General features: G+C 32.6%; 4 protein-coding genes across 11 annotated transcripts in view; 1 reads left to right on the forward strand and 3 right to left on the reverse strand.

Moving 5' to 3' along the window:
• Window positions 1–793, reverse strand: part of LOC105456130 (acyl-CoA Delta(11) desaturase-like) — a 4,952-nt gene extending 4,159 nt beyond the window's left edge. Inside the window, exon 1 of the mRNA XM_011699950.1 lies at window positions 480–793. The gene's annotated coding sequence lies outside the window, so the exon portion shown is untranslated. The remainder of the gene's footprint in view (window positions 1–479) is intronic.
• Window positions 794–2,696: 1,903 nt separating this feature from the next.
• Window positions 2,697–7,229, reverse strand: LOC105456102 (acyl-CoA Delta(11) desaturase-like). Of its 5 annotated transcripts, none has more exons than XM_011699910.1 (6): window positions 7,211–7,229; window positions 5,543–5,833; window positions 4,457–4,587; window positions 4,169–4,374; window positions 3,678–3,863; window positions 2,697–3,294 (listed from the first exon to the last, which is right to left on the reverse strand). In XM_011699910.1, the coding sequence occupies exons 2-6, from the start codon at window positions 5,784–5,786 to the stop codon at window positions 3,024–3,026; spliced, it is 1,038 nt and encodes a 345-aa protein (XP_011698212.1). In that variant the 5' UTR covers window positions 5,787–5,833; window positions 7,211–7,229; the 3' UTR covers window positions 2,697–3,023. The 5 variants fall into 5 exon arrangements, with proteins under 5 accessions (XP_011698212.1, XP_011698209.1, XP_011698210.1 ...); XM_011699907.1 differs by lacking the exon at window positions 7,211–7,229 and adding an exon at window positions 6,252–6,317; XM_011699908.1 differs by lacking the exon at window positions 7,211–7,229 and adding an exon at window positions 6,178–6,243.
• Window positions 7,230–8,915: 1,686 nt separating this feature from the next.
• Window positions 8,916–15,349, forward strand: LOC105456104 (glutamate receptor ionotropic, delta-2-like). 2 transcript variants are annotated; one of them, XM_011699915.1, is made up of 10 exons: window positions 8,928–9,108; window positions 9,485–9,669; window positions 10,809–10,996; window positions 11,453–11,854; window positions 12,196–12,366; window positions 12,927–13,153; window positions 13,349–13,551; window positions 13,920–14,185; window positions 14,431–14,725; window positions 14,819–15,349. In XM_011699915.1, exons 1-10 carry the CDS (start codon window positions 8,928–8,930, stop codon window positions 15,050–15,052), a joined length of 2,352 nt encoding a protein of 783 aa, XP_011698217.1. In that variant the 3' UTR covers window positions 15,053–15,349. The 2 variants fall into 2 exon arrangements, with proteins under 2 accessions (XP_011698216.1, XP_011698217.1); XM_011699914.1 differs by having other exon boundaries at window positions 8,916–9,108; window positions 14,431–15,349.
• On the reverse strand, window positions 15,290–16,966 carry LOC105456103. Of its 3 annotated transcripts, none has more exons than XM_011699912.1 (5): window positions 16,455–16,966; window positions 16,120–16,229; window positions 15,943–16,041; window positions 15,662–15,781; window positions 15,290–15,550 (listed from the first exon to the last, which is right to left on the reverse strand). In XM_011699912.1, exons 1-5 carry the CDS (start codon window positions 16,779–16,781, stop codon window positions 15,439–15,441), a joined length of 768 nt encoding a protein of 255 aa, XP_011698214.1. In that variant the 5' UTR covers window positions 16,782–16,966; the 3' UTR covers window positions 15,290–15,438. The 3 variants fall into 3 exon arrangements, with proteins under 3 accessions (XP_011698214.1, XP_011698215.1, XP_011698213.1); XM_011699913.1 differs by having other exon boundaries at window positions 15,662–15,724; window positions 16,401–16,966; XM_011699911.1 differs by having other exon boundaries at window positions 16,401–16,966.
• Window positions 16,967–17,075: the final 109 nt, after the last annotated feature.

The raw sequence follows: 17,075 nt of genomic DNA on the forward strand, positions 1-17,075 counted from the left end.
ATATATATATATATATACATATGTATCTATGTATGACATAAATGCAATAATTTATTTTTAGCTTATTGTTTTACTAAGCCACATAATATTGAATTTATTTCTAAATAATTAGTAACTGTACATTATACTTATATTAAAAATAAATATTAAATATAAAAAAATAGGTATTAATTGATATAATATAATGTGATATTAAATATGAAATAAATACTTATTTTGTTTAAGAACTACACAGTTAATCTTTAGAATATGCAAAAAATTCTTTCTTATATATATTTTCTTATTAATATTATTCAATTATTTTTTCAAGAAATATATTGTACGTTATTCTTTATTGTCTTATATATGATAATGATAATACATGCTTTCTGTAAATTTTACTTTTTAAAATAGTATACACATAAAGCATATAAATTAAACAATAAACTATTTAATTTCTAACTGAAAATATCAGTAGCTGATAGTAAGCAATTACTTACCGTAACAGAAATCAAAGCTTCAGTTATTACTTTCAATTTTAAATTATGCAAATATATACACATATATATCAACGACGAGCGTTTTAAACAGTATAAAGTACATAAAATTCATTGAACCGCAATAATATAATTTATATGACATTTTTTAATTTTGTTTATAGAAGACAAAGTTTGTTTTTATATATTAACAAAAGACATTAGTATAACAACAACGAATTTATTTAAAAATTTTCATTAAACAGAGTTTACATCCACGATATTCTTCGTATGAACGCTTTTGCTCAACTGAAATGCTCGTTAAATTTCTTAGGCTTATTACTATTCACATATATATATATATAATGATTCGGAAGCGAAACAGTATGGGCTATTATCTAAAATAAATTTACATTCAACGGCATACCTTATTCTTCATAAGCATAACAACAAATAGAATACATTTATCTTCTTCCGGATCTGTGAGGTCAAATCATGTCAGACTAAAGGTGATTAGCATTTTCTTCGTACCAATAGGGAACGGAGCACGTGAGAGCAACAAACGACTCTGCAGGTCATTGCTACCTATAGTTGACATCATTTATCGTCATTTTGCAGTCATTTTTCATTAAATGTTGTCAAAGTGATAACAATAAACTTAACGTCAACTTGCTACCTAGGGAGAGTAAAATTATAGTTATTAACGTTATATTAACATATTATAATGGTATTTCAAATTCGTAGGAACAACCTCTAACATTAAATAGTTATAAAAATTCGAATTAATTTTAGTTCTGTAATAAAAATAGTAAAACAAAATTAATAATTACAGTGTAGACAGAACATATTGTTGCAACATGCTGTTAATATATACATATTGTATTTGTTAATATTTCTTGTAAAAACCTAAATCCAAAAAGATGATTTCATTTAAAAGAATGAAATATTTACAAAATTATATATTTACAAAAAGTAAAATAAGATATTGCAAAATGTATGCAAATGTACATATGTAGTATGCATACATAACTTCTTCCGCTGTTAGTACTAAAAATATATGTAATGTGAACTATATAGATTAGAAGTAGAGCTGCTATCGGATAATTATGTTGATAAGAAAACCTTGAAGAAGTTGTATCAACACACATTTAGCTACTAACAAAATGCCATTGTTTTCAAAACTCAAAACGTATATAGCCAAATAAAATGTTAAATAGCGAACAAAAATAAAATATTCAAATATACATATATTTGTGTAAATACATCCAAATTAAAGTAAAATAAAAAAGTATGTGCAATTATAAATGCTAACATATATGCTTTAAAAACTTTCGAAATGCTTGAAGGTAAAAATAATAATAAATCACGTTATAATAAATGCCGGCTATTGTGAATAAATGATTCATGCGTATTAGCATATTAACGCCATTGTAACGATGAATTACTAAAGAACCTGATTCCATAAATAATTAGAATTTGCCATCTAATGTAGAAGATATTAGGAGCAGCTATTATACTTACAAGGTTTAACTTTACATGATTCAAAATGAGTATAGCCCAAGAGAATAAAATGTTACACAACGTATAAAACACTTAAACCAGGTATACAATACATATATTTGTGTAATAATACATTCAAGTTAAAACAAAATGAGAGAGGATGTGTAATTAAATGTTAAAAGATGCCTTGAAACATGCAATTAAATGTTTGAAGGTAAAAATGCATCATAATAAATTCCGACTATTGTGTATTGACATATTAGCGCTATTGTCATAACGGCGAGCTACGACAGAAATTATTTCATAAATAATTAGAATTTGTCATTTAATGTAGAATTAATGTATCAAAAGTATTAATATTTCGAAAAAAATATTTAAAAAATTAGTAAAAAAAAAGTTAAAGTGTCTATTTCTAAAAATATTGATTCTCGAAAGTCTTGAAATTTATTGTTGACATTTTTCCGGAATGATGATTGATTTTCTTGCTGCGTTAATTTCGTGAGCGGCTGTCATTGCATATTTTGACAGTGTATTGAGGTTGATTTAATAGCAAATTATAGTAAAAAATAATAATTGTTAAATAGCGCGTGCGAAGCGCGCTATTTATCATTATTATACTATTTATTATTATCTGTAATATTGGTATGATAAATAATTCGACGTCATTTGTCCTGTTGCAACAAAAATACAATTTTACAATAATTGGTTAAAACAAATATATAAATTATAATAAAAGACTAGTTTAATCTGCTATAAACTATATATAATTACTTATCAAAATTGCTACAAAGCGTTCTATAAATGATGGAATAATCAAAAAAGAAATTCTAGGTAAATATATCAATGATAAGGCTGCTCCAATCATCTTTACCTTGATTTGCGAAAAGAGTGCAGAATTTACTTAATTATCAAATATTAATAAAGAAATATTACATTTTCAAAAAACAAAAACATAAGTTTATAACATATATGTATACTAACAAATATAATATAAATAACAAGACATATAAATTATTTTAATTATCTATTTGCTGTTAATTGATCCGAAGAAACTCTCTGTCATTTTTATTATTCAGTTTCTACTGGATATGGCACAGCATCCCATAAAGGATAACTTCCATCACCCCTTTTCATCGCGACGATCTTAACGAGCTCCTTCGACGGTTGTTTAAGATCGTACGCCCATCCAATTTTCGCGAAGAAGTCGATGAAGTTTGTAATGAAGGAATTGTTTAACTCGGCAGCCTTGTAGTCCCACGGAAAGACATGATGGTAATTGTGCCATCCTTCACCGCCCGTTACTAAACTGACCCATAGATTCTCGGTCGGGTTTATGTGCCTGCCGTTAATATAAATGAAATAAAATTATTCGTAGGTGACACGCGGAAGTGGCGAAAGATTTGAGATTTCTTTCGATCAAGTTTATTACATGTGAATAATTTTTGTAATTAATAACAAAAAGCTGACAAGCTCGTCAATGCAAAAATAAACAATTTAAAAAGAAGGCCAAATTAACGAGCAATTAAATGAGGACGACAGCGTTTATTATCAATATCAAACCATAAATTTCCACAAGTTAAATACCGCGAACTACATCACGTAACTTACTCGTAATTTGTAGAAATTTATAACTCGATTGTAGTAAACGCTATCGTCCTCGTTTAATTGCTCGTTAGTTTGATCTTTTTTTGAAATTGGGAAATTTTATAATGATCTACTTACGTGTCGTATGGCTTTGAGCCCCAGATATGAGCCACACTGTTGACGCTCCATGTAAAATTTAAAATTAAAGGATAACGAAGAATAATCTGCGACACGAAAGCTCGAGACCAAGTCTCATTCCATCCATACACGGGCAATATCACCGGAAGCAAAAAAGCGAAGATAAATTTAATTATTGAAAAATATCTGCAATGGCAAGTAGCATAAATTAATTATGACATGCGTCATAATGTGTCATTAATTATGATTTGCGGGATCAACGATTATGATCATTGATCATTAATTATGATATGCTGATCTTGCATAAAGAATCTATGTAAAAAAATGTCTAAAAAAGGTGGCTGCAAAAAGATATCGAAATGATACATGTACTTTTGAGAAGAGTCAAATATAAGTGTGAATAAATTTTCTTTTATTTTTTTTTTCTTTGTCCTTTTCAGTATGAAATTATTTTGCATAATTAATTATCGATTCTTTGCCTGTACACTTACTTGATACTGAACGCGGCGATAGGATCGGCCAATATATCGCTCATGTCGATCTCACGACCCCTTCGGATCACTTCCGGATGTTTCTTCATCATCAGCCAACCGACATGAGAGTAAAAGAATCCTCGGTTACTGTTGTGCGGATCTGCATCCGTGTCCGTATACTTGTGATGCACCCGATGATCTCTCACCCAATCGTAAATATTATTCTGAAAGGAAGCAACTGTAAGGAAAAATTCTTCCGTCTTCCTACGGATGAGACAGTAATTATAAATTATTTCGTTCGTTTACCATGCCGGCTGAAGCGTAGAAAATGATAAGTATAATTCTAAGCTGCCATTTTGCCTTGTAAGCTCGATGGGTCCATAAACGATGAGCGCCGGCAGTGATTCCTGCCCCTCCTATCGCAATCATGCTACATACTGAAACAAAAAGGGCACATTTAGATAACATTAGAAATTCTTTAAAATTGTACGCAATAATGTACAGTAATTTACACTAACTGTAACTTACATAACTATTCATACACGGAAAGAATAATTTTGCTGGATCCAGATCTGAAAATAATTTTTGTTCAATAATCAAAATAATTTTGTGTGAATGTCAAAATGATTGCTAGAATATCAAAATGTTTTGTAGCAATACTTATCAGTTTTAACATTCCAACAAATTATTTTGATGATTTAATAAAAAATTATTTTCAAATTTATATTCAACAAAATTTTTAGACCTTTCAACAAAGTCGTTCTTTCCGAGTAGTTCTTACGTGTTATGTAAGTATTGCAATATTGATGACTCACATAATCGCGACTTATCTAAAATACTTTGTTTTTAACTGATAATTTTTATTTTTTTTTTTTTATTGAAAAACAAGAAATTTTCAAAAAAAGAGAATCGTATTAAAGTTAGAATTTTCTTACTTGACTCAAATCAAAGTTGTAATTAATTTTGACATTTCTTAAAATGATTCAATTAAAGTGTAAATTACTTTCACGATGTATTTTGTAATTACCGCAACGTTTAACAATGACTTATGACTTATGATGAAATCGATTTTATACGATAAAAGCAAGAAGTCTTGAACAGCACAATTTCTTGTCGGTTATATTAAACTTCTATTGCGTGCTCTCTTCAATCTGATTGGCTGTCAATCAGCCGTCATTCATTTTAGATGTTAAAAATTTGGTACTTCGATTTTAGTAAATGTGTGATACAATTTTAATCAAACTGATACGTTTTAAAAGATTTCTCTCTATTGAATAATTATAAGAAATGATTAATTTGTTGTTAGGCTAAATTTTATTTTTTTTATTATATGGTTTTTTCAGGAACTAAATAAAAACTAAGTTAGCAAAAGAGTTATTAAAGAATACTCACTCCAAGCAGTCGTCTTCAGATTTTCGAGAAATTGAAAAGTAAAACAGGCGTACAGAAAGAATAAATGCAAAAGATTAATAGATATGATGTTAAGCCACTTCGGTTCCGTCTTGAACCAGCCTTCAGTTTTTGTATAGATTTCGCTTCCGTTTTGGCTTTCATTTTCATCACCTATTGAGTCCTCCTTTTGAAAATCTTTCTTCGTAAGTATTTTTGGATCTGTGTTTGAAATATTTGGTGCCATCTTTGTTTTTAGATTGTTGGACTGAAAATCCAAAAATCAGCTTCACTCTATCAACAAAAATAGCAGGTTGTTATTTTCTCTCTTTAAATCACCAATGAAAGATTAAATAAGAATATTAAGTTTGAGTGACTTTTCAGCTAACATGAAGTTAAACAGAGACTAAGCGAGAACTGTCTACAAGCTATCCACAAAGCTATCCACAAAACTGTTTATCAGCCATAAGTCAAGCAATATTTTTTATCGAAAAAATAGATAATTATATTATATCGCAAATTAATAGAATTCTATTTTTGAAAGGAAAAAACGCTCAAATATCGATGCTCGAATATGCTTATATAGCGTATTTGTGAAATATTCTACAATAACTTGCACAGTTTAAATTAACACACACACTAGTCTTTTAAGAAATTTTTATCTATTTGTAGAACATTGTTAATTCGTCGTGTAGAGAGAAAGCACTCATACCGTTTACCCGACATTCATTTATAGTTCTTAATCACATATTCGAATCATGACGACTGAATTGTTTTCTCAAGTTGCAGTCCTATGCACTTTTATGAATTGCATTGTCAGCCTTGATCCATTTAAAACACTTGAATGCGCATTTGTGCAAATTGACGCAATTAATTTTATGATTATTGCAATGACCCAATGATCATCACAATTAATGTATAAATAATGAGTACGATATAAATTATTACTCGCATATGATCAGTATATCGTTATATTAATAATATGAAAAATATCCAATTTCTATTATTTATTATAAATGTAAAATATCACAATCAGTTTCATGTGCAACAAGAACGATTGAGCTTTTTAATCGTGCATTAAGTTTTGTGTCGTGATTTCTTGTTTAAACTGTTAGAACCATGAAGCGGAATTACTACTCTCTAAATCTGAATCAGTGGACAACATTGGATAATCACAAATTAATAAATTATCAATGGTTATTCATTGTATTAATCCCAAATATATGACTGGTAATCAGTGAAATTCAACTGAAAAATCTATGAATTGTGAAAAGCTGTTTCACTTAATCATTAGTGATGCAAGGCGTTACTTCAATCATTGACTTTTCCACTGAATCAGATTTAGAGTGTATGTAGAAAATTTAAATTTTGAAATAGATCTGTATTTGACTTTTTTTAAAAATTTACATTTTATGATATTGGAATAGGGACGTTTATTTTTCAGATATAACACATTAAAGCTCTATAATTTGTCATTATATGGGTATCCATTTTGAATTAAAACTTGAAAATTTATCAAAGGAGTATCAAACGAAGGGCTAGTGAGCCTTGCACGGAGTTAGTGCTGAAATTACGTATGTTTAACACAATAATTTACACCCAAACATTTCGGCTCCGCATTAAGCCATCTTCAGTGGGTAAAAAATACAAAATTTTTTCTTTATATGTTACATTAGCACTTTGTTCGTTCGCTTGCTCTAAGGTCGCTTATCACTCGCTGTGAGATTGTTCGTTGGAAAACCGCAGTGTAGTGTGATCCAATCCATAGGTGACAACTTAACGGATCGAATCGGAAGAAAAACATATTATATCTGTCTTGAGTCAATGTGTAAAAAACGAGACATCAAGCGGAATGTTAGTCAAATGGCTAAAAATTTTTATGTTTGTCTCCCATTTGACTAACGTTCCGCTTGACATCTCGTGTTTTTAACAGTTGCAGCCGCGTTAAATTTCTGTGTAGCGATGCGCGGATTTCGCAGCCCGCGCGGGATCTTAATACAGTATGAGCCATCGATTTCGGTCACATATACGAGAATGTGTTAATCAAACAATATTTTCTCTCGGCGATACGAGAGAAAAATCACAAGAACAATAATACGCTTATACAAGCAAAAGAATTGTAAGCAAAAATGCTACGACGTGAATCTCAAGAAATCGGCCGTTATATATTATTGTACAAAGATAAAAACTGATTTTTCAAGATAATTATTAGTATATTATGATTATTATTACAAAATTAAAATTTTCTCTTATTAATAAGAAAAGGACAACGTTTATAGAATCTCAATTTATTCTGCAGAACACATCTTCTATATAATAGATTAGATGTGTTTAATATTTGATGAATTTAATAAAATACACAATAAAACGTGCGATCATTGAAAGATGTATTCTGTGTGAAGTAAATTAGAAAATTTTATGAGTCTCTCTTTTCTTGATAATGAATTACGTACAAATTGATATTTTTATCTGGGCTATTCTGTTTCCCCTATGAGACCATGGCTATAATTGAAGTAACTAATTTACTTGCGTACGAGGGTTTATCCTGATTCCTATCTTCGAGAGACTGTCGATATGACTTTCCAAAAATTAATTCTTAGTACGTAATCGGTCGACTTTGTGTAACGCACGAATCGTGTATATAGATAACTATAACTAAATAACTATGCATTACATCTTACAGTGCGCATTAATATTTGGTGATGTGATGTAAAGAAGACTCATGTAATCGCGCGCTTTACAAATATATATAAATTTCTACAGATGTGATTGCGGTCGTACAGTAAGAAATATATTTACATTATCTACATTGCGCCGCATTACGTGAAAAGAATTTAAGAAAAAATATATGCGAAAAAGTTACGAGAATACGCATTGGAAATACATGCACAGGTATATAATTAGAAGATAAATAAAATCGGCAAAATAACCGTGACACGAGCACCAAGACGATTGCTTGAAATATAATCGGCAAAAAGTAATGCACACAATACTAAAGATTTTTTTTCATCGTCATAGCTATAAATGTCAAGCTTTATTGCTTTCTTTTTGCTGTCAGAGATTTCACTGTGTTGTTGATGTTCCGTGCAAGCAGACGAGGCATACGAGCGATGAATTAAAGATTTGACGGAGCCTCAACAAGGGCCGGCATTTCACGCTAGCTACACTCTTGAAATCGCTCGTTATCAGTAGTAAATTAACCAGCAATACAATTCAGTCAAAATCGTCTCGATGTATTGTAACGTCGAGCTTCAATAATAGTAAATCGTGAATCATCATTTTTTTCCCAGTTATCACAGACAATGCGATAAAGAACGAGCTTCCAATTTTTTGACTTCGTAAAATAATATCCCTATCAATTTTTCAGATTTATGTAATGTTGACAGTTATGAACGGAATCAAAGTTGATGCTGGAGAAACAAAGTTGTTGCTGGTGATGTTAATGATGATTCACGTGGCCGCCAAACCTTGCATTTACACATCCCCGTTGACGCTGCAATTGTTATTAGAATACGCGGAATGGCGATCTTGGGATCAAGTGGTGCTTTTTGATAATGTCAGTCCATTCAGTAAGTGTTCTCAACTTATTAGCCAAACTGTGTGAAAGGATAAAAAAGCAATTATTCGTAAGTTTACTATGGAATTTATTTTTAAAAAGTTTCTCGAACTAATTTAGTTGATCTCTTTTATCTCATTAATATATCATATTAATATATTTTATAGTTTCGCCAATATGCATGTAATGAATAAGAAAGTTTCCTGAAAGATTGATTTAAAAGCGGTATTTTTAAAGAAAACACATACAAAAGAAATTTTTTTACAAAATTCCCGTTATATTTAAGAATTAGAAGATGTACAATGCTCATAATACGATTATTAGTTAAATATCGAAACAGTGATTATTAGTTAAATAACGGTACATTAACTAATTACAAATGAATACAGATTGCGCCCTTAATTATGCCCGGCCATTGATCGAGTGTTTCGGTGAAAGAGGCATCAGCGTGTCTCTACAATCGGCAACGAATCCAAATGTACCAGACGCCCTTACAATTCGAACGCATCGCGTCGGCTCGATCGTGCTCTTGGATGGACTCAATCTGACATCACCTGATAATATTATTCAAGTGGTATGATTTTAATGTCTATTTATGTTTGATTGTGAGAAAATAGAATCGCATATTTACATTAAATTAATATTAAATTGTGCACGGGACTGTATGAGCTGGAGTCATGACGTTGTTCCGAGTCGGAAGCGAACTACGCCTAAGAAGAATATTAAATTAATATTTTTAAGATACATCTTAAATTGGAAATAAAGATGTATTTAAATACATATTTAAAATTAAATTAAATACATATATCTTGATATTTCTAATTTTAAACAACATAAACTGTATAAAGAGTATTAATAGTATAAATTTTATTTATACAAAATTATAAAGAAATTTATTTATATTAGCTTGTTGCATGACTACGGTATTATATTTTTTAATCATTTGAATTTACTTTATATTTATTTTGATTTAAAATTCATGAAATATAGAAATTATTTTGCGAACGATTAATATACACTTGGAAATTAATGTTGTAAGATAATTTTTTACGACATAATGTACATATATTTGTTATATTTAGAACATTTTTGATGATTAAGAACATTATACTTAAATATTGAATTATGCAATAGCAATAATAATTGTTAAGAAAGAATTTTAAATTTGTTAGGTAAAATAATAACCTTTTATATAATGTTCTTTTAATATTAAATATTTTTAATCTCCTAAATACCGCATACGTAAGAAAACACATTGCGTGTTGCGTTAGCAAAGAATTGTCCCGTGGGAATAATTCCCATTTGCCTGATTCATAGTGAACTTCAATGAAGTCTATACGTAAAGATAATAATTCCCTATTGCCAATTTGCCATAGATCGCATCTCTGTTTTGTCATTCTAGAAAAAATTAATCGATTTTCACAAAATGTTCTTCTTCATTACGGTTATTGCTTCGCGTCTAACATAGCCACATATGTATATACATAGAACATACATAGAATGTCCTAATGTTTATTGGGAGGTGTCACATATCAATGCGATAATTGTAGTTTCTTTTTTATTATCTTTCTTTCGACTACACATACAATTTGTGATACACAATTTTTCTACAAAACAAAAATCAATTGTAAATTTTATGAGAAATAACACACCATGCGATATCTTCCGCATACTTTCGGCACACTCGCATGATCAGAGCGAATGTTTCGACAGGCCTCTCAGAAATTTCTGTTCAACTATTACATCTCCTGGCTTATGGTGACCACACGAAAAAACGATTCCACCATCGATACTGTTCTTCGGGATCTAAATATCGGCATCGACAGCGACGTGATCGTGGCTACCTCGCCGTTACAGAATGACGCTGCCGCTTGGACGTACGCTCAGAAATATCGGAACAAGTAAGTCAAGTTTGCGCAAATTTCGATTTATACGATGAGGTACGCTATTATCATAATAGTCTTCACACAAATATAATACAAAAATAAGAACTCGTTCAAAGGATAAAATAAGATGTTAATCGTTCACGTTGCCTAACACTTTAAAACCCGATTAAAATATGTAAAGTTTCCATTTGAATGCGTAATATTAATTATTTATATGAACTTGGCAGAAATAAATAAAGCCTCTTATTTTAATTCGTTGAACAGTCAAGAAATAGAGATATCAGAAAGAAATATGAAGAATAGACATATAAAAAAGAAAATGTGAAAAAATGAAAATAAAATAAAGGAATGTATAAATATAAACATCTCTTGTATCTTTTATTTTCACGAAATTGCGCATTATGCTACTATAATATGGTATAGTAATGATCAGAATATCAGAATATGCAATATCAGTTTTTTTTTCCATAGGATATGTCGGTCCCTCCAACGATACGGCGATCGCTTCGAGTTCGAGTTCACGGGACCGCCGGAGGGCCGCAACGTCGAGAACGCCACGATCAATTTGAGCTACGTCACCGAGGAGAATCGCACGGTGTCGTTCTACTTAATGCACACCTATAAAATACGTCACTCCGACAATGCGAGTCTAATTGTTCGATATCTCGGTTTCTGGAATCCGGACTCTCACACTCTGAAGCTGCCGATGAGCGTGAAGCTTAGAAGCGACTTCAACGGCCTTCCCATTGTCTTTGGGGTGTTGAACGGAACCAGCGATGGGCAGTCGGACGTTATCGAATCGGACGCCACCGCTAATGACATCGCACCGCTTTTGGACTTTGCCACCATTGTCACTCATAGCGTGAACGCCAGGTGAAAGAGCATGTGGCACTGACAATAATATACGAACAGTTTTCTTTTTGCTTTCTTTAATGATATTCCAAAAGTAATACACCATCTATAAATCTATAAAAAGAAACTTTGAAGACAAAAAAGCAGTTTATCTGTTTAAGACAGACCTCCTAGTCTTCGAGAGAATTATCTTGATAATTAAACTTTTCAGAAAACAATTAAATATAAAGTAATAGAAATTCTGAAAAAATATTCTCACATAGAATAAGATAATTCTTTAGAAAGAAATAAAAATAAAATAATGAAAATATAATTGTATTATGAAGCCAGAAATGATAATGATTTATTTTGAACTTTCGCAGTATCGAGCTGGTGCCACACGAAAAGCTCGGTACGTTAACTAACAAAGTATGGAGCCATCTTCTCGGCGATGTTGTGACTGGCACCGTCGACATCGGTTTAGGATACATAACGGCGAACGACGAGGAGCGTTGGGCGGAGATGACATTTAGCCATCCTTTGATACGATACATGTCGGTAAAAATTTTTTAATAAATAAAATCAAACAGAATTAACAGGCGGATGAGCAACGTGAACTTTACTATATCACTTTATACATTTTATTTGTGTATATATACCTACATATTTGTTTTATACATACATTCCAAATTATATTTATTATTTCTATTTCCTTGCAATATATTCTGCCTTTTCTTATTACAATGTAAAAATATTAATTTATAGTTTATACATTCCGTAAAGATATCGTTAGAGCGACATTAATTAGCATAGATTATGAGACAAGGTCAGAAACAGCTTTCTCTAAATATAAATGTTATCTGAGAATTTACATTTGCATTTAACATTATTTAAAACAGTGCAAAGGTACTAAAACTCAAAGATTCAAGATTAGAATAATGTAGAATTTCAGGAGTAATAATGTAAAGTGAAGAACTATAATAGAACGAATTAAAATGATTACCAAAGAGTATAAAATTCCAAATATTTAAAACTCATAACTAATTTTATATTTTGTAATTTTGTTCCAATTGTGAGAGTGTGTGTATCCTGCATATATATACATTTTACGTAGGAGAAATATTTATTATCATCCATTGGAGACCGGTACGATGAGGGATATATTTTTGCAACCGTTCGACAATCGATTGCTCGGCTGCGTCGCAGGAACATATCTCATCATGTTAATCGCAATGGCGACAGTTATTTACGCCGCTAAAACGATGTTGCATGATGAGGATGAAAAACACGTCGGGATTGGCGAATCTGCTCTTTGGTGCTTGAGTATCATGTGCATGCAAGGTTACTTTTTTTATAATATTTTTTTATATTCTTTAATTATGTATTATAGAACAATTACGCTGTTATAATGGCTTATCAATCTGCATTGTTATCGCTTCTTATAGATACAATGCTAATATAGATAATACGTAATAATACATAATTATGTGTTGTAAAATGTATTACTAATTAACTATTAGTTGGATTTTTTTTCAGGATCACCTTGGACGCCTCGAAGTCCGTCAGGAAAGACTCTGTTGTTATTCAGTTTAATATTCTCCCTTGTAATGTACAACGCCTACGCCGGCTTCATCACATCCATCCTGTCGGTGCAGGCCACTGGAATCAAATCGATCACTGATCTTCTCTTTAATAATTTCAAGCTAGGATACAGTGCCGCCGACGATACATATATAAGAGTACTATATAAATACCATTATATATTGCTATTATTATTTTTAATGTAGCGTTTTTTTACATTAATATTTTACCATTACATGTTGTTATTGTTATTTTTATTTAACGCTTTTTCAAATTAATATGGTGCAATTAATGATGTAAAATATTTTACATTATTAAATCAATCGTTAAGTAATTAATCTACATAAATTTAAGAGATGCCGTAAAGATATCTAAAATGAAAAATTCGATAAACTCTCTTCTTTCAAGCATCTTGCTTACAATATTTTTTTTTACTGTATTGCTCGGAGAGACTTGTAATTATTTTGGGCAATTATTTGCAGTCTAATGCCGCAGTTATTTAGTGCTTTATCGCGTTATCTTTTAGAACGCGAACGACAGCAATCTTCGTCAGTTGTACATAAAAGCGTTCAACAATCGCGAATCCCGCCTGGAGACGAGGACCGGCCTCATGAAAGCCGTCAAAGGACGGTATGGATTCTTCGTCAGCGCGACTCTCGCACGGCGAGCCCTCAGAACGACCTTCATACAGGAACGGTGCACCTTGAAGGAGCTGCTGCTTCCGCAAACGCTTACGATCGTCGCTCTTCCCATGGCCAAGAGTTGCCCGTACAGGAAGATCATCAATCTCAAGTACGCGACGTTGTTGAATTGTTCACATGACACACATTGCAACTGTCGCAATATTTAATATAGATAATTAAAATCGCTAGAACACAACAACAAACAGCTTCCTAATTTTTCGAAGCTAATTGGCCAGTGAGAACTCGAAATATATTAATGCATTATAGAAGAAAATTGCAGCTTTTCTTGAAAGTAACGTCTTAACGTCAGTTAAATTCGCGTCTCGTTTGTAACTTGTATCATTTTGTCCGCAGTATATTGCGGATATACGAACGCGGCGTTCTGGACAAGATACAGGAACGGATGCTGCCGACGATGCCGCGGTGCGCGGCGTCGGCGGCTTTCCACAGCGCGAGGCTCGCCGACGTTTACTCCGCCTTTTTCCTCCTGGTGGCGGGTATGGTCACCGCGATCTCCATCGGCATCTTCGAGAGGATATGGAACAAACGGAAGCAGATGCGGGAGACCGTCGTGCGCAGTATACGCAGGCACAATCTGATACCGCATCTCCACTTCCATCATCATCATCATCACGACGGTGCAGGTCACGTACGTCCCGACGACCGTCATCCTCACCTTCGCGTCGCCGCTCCGACCGGCAAACTCCGCGGCTACGATCCCGCTTATCTGTCCATGTTGCAGAATCACGCTCGTCAGGTGCAGTCGCTCGTCGGTATTCAGGAACGCGACGTTTCTCCGGAGATGCCGAGGGGCCCCGGCCTGGAGCCGCGTTTGCAGGTGCGCCGTAGATCGGCAGGTCTCAAGAGAGCGTCTTGGGCGTCTTTCTCGGGCTTATCTAAGAAGAAGATAAGACCAACCGAGAGAATCCCAATCTCGAATGCGGAGAACATCCGAGTCTTTCCGTTTCGCGATTGAAATCCCGATTCTACGGTATCGATCTGTTTATAAATCCAGATTTTTTCGGTGCGATACTATATAATCACGCTAATTTAGATTGTTAATTTAAATTAATTTAAGTCTCGCTAATTTAATGTAAACTGTTGTAAATACTTTAATTAACTGCGAGAATATATTAGTCTCATTTTTAGACAATTTTTCACAATTTTACACATATATCGTGTTACGCATTCTGGCAAATTTAAATTTAGTACGACAAATGTTTGTTTTCATTTCAGTTGTAACATAAAAATAAAAATATCATGTCAAATAGTACATTAAATATGCATAATATTTAATAGGTAATATTTTTTTGTATAATCAAAAATATACATGATTTAAATATACATGACCACTTAAAATTATTATATATATTCGGCTAAAAGCTTCACGCGAGCACTAAAAATCTTCGTAGATAGTTGTCGCCTGTATACATTGCCTATACCTCTGCAATCTCGTAGGCTGCTAATCTCGTTTCTATGAAAAATACAAAAATTCTGGATGTCCCTCAGATTATACAATTAAATTTAACACAAATCAAAGAATCAGATAAAAAATGAAAAGATAAATTTTAAATTGAGAATATACCTGCAAAGGATATCTTCCAGATTAGGAATGTGCTCGTCATCCTCGCACCACTCTTTCCAATTTCTATACAATTGTACTTCTTGTATCTCATTGAGATAGTTGTGACACATATTTCTCAAACTACGAGGTCCTCATAATTAATTATATAGTAAAACGAAATTGATAGAGTAAAGTGATAATGAAACCTCTTCCAATCTTACATAAAAATTTAATTCTTTCGCTATTTTTTACAGCTAATCGTAAGTATAATTGTAACATAAGCTTTTCTATAAATATCTTACTTTTTCTCCCACAACCCATCGGCGGACGAAGCGACGAGCCTGTCACCCGGTAACGGATCAGAGATAAATCTTTTGCCATCGATTTCGCGCAACCCATAGCTATGATCAGGATCGTTAAATCAGTATAATTAAGCGCACTTAAGTATAAAATTACGTAACGAAGAAAGGGAATGTTACTGTCGAAAAGAATGATCGCAAATTGTTCTTAGAAGAAGCACAATCTCCGTTTCGTTTAGCCAGTCGTCAGGTGCCATCATGTCGTGAATCTCCAGCAGAGTTTGATTAATCTGAAAAGAAATTACCGGGGAACAAGCATATTTCAGCAGAAAAATAGATAATAAATTTATTTAATACGTGCATTATATTGATATATTTTTACGTAACGGTATAAAATATAATACTCGTATATATAAGAGATACAAAATATAATATATACAATAAATTTATATATACTTAACATATTTATTTATCATAAGCTGTCCAAAATATAAGATATTTGAAATTCCGCGAACCTCCTCGGCGACGGCCACGCACATGCCGCATCTGACGCACGCGGAGGACAGATCCACGTGCGTTATGCCGCATGCATCTGCGGCGACGCAGGTCCCGTACGGGATCATCCGCACCACCCCAAAGCCGGACGATCTGCAGTCGCAATGGGGATCGATGGTTACGTTCGCATCCGTCAGTGGATTGTAGCGAACGGCGGTGGTACAGACACATTTGTCGTCGCTTCGATGATGAGTGCGCGTTCTGTCGCGCTTGCCGAAGCTACAGCCATTCGAGGCGAATGCGAGCGACAGCAGGATCAGCAGCGTCGCTGACATTGTCGAAGACATTGTCTCGACTCATGTCATATTGTCGCCGAAGGAATGAGCATGGCTGCAGTAATTCGGAACAAACGACTTAAATATTATGAGATAACGAAGCGAGAAATCTAAATTGCTTCAAGTATTTGACAATTTTTTAATTAGCTTCTGACGTGCTGCACATAGTGAAAAAATTCCGAGAACAGATGAAACACGAGAACATTTAATTCTTTTTTCGAAGTATAAAACATGATACAAACATGTTTGTATCATGGTATAAAATATACGCGCGACATAAAAATTATACTACGTGTAATAAGAAAT

The sequence above is a fragment of the Wasmannia auropunctata genome, unplaced genomic scaffold (assembly GCF_000956235.1).
Source record: "Wasmannia auropunctata unplaced genomic scaffold, wasmannia.A_1.0 LD335767.1, whole genome shotgun sequence".
Taxonomy (NCBI): Eukaryota; Metazoa; Arthropoda; class Insecta; order Hymenoptera; family Formicidae; genus Wasmannia; species Wasmannia auropunctata.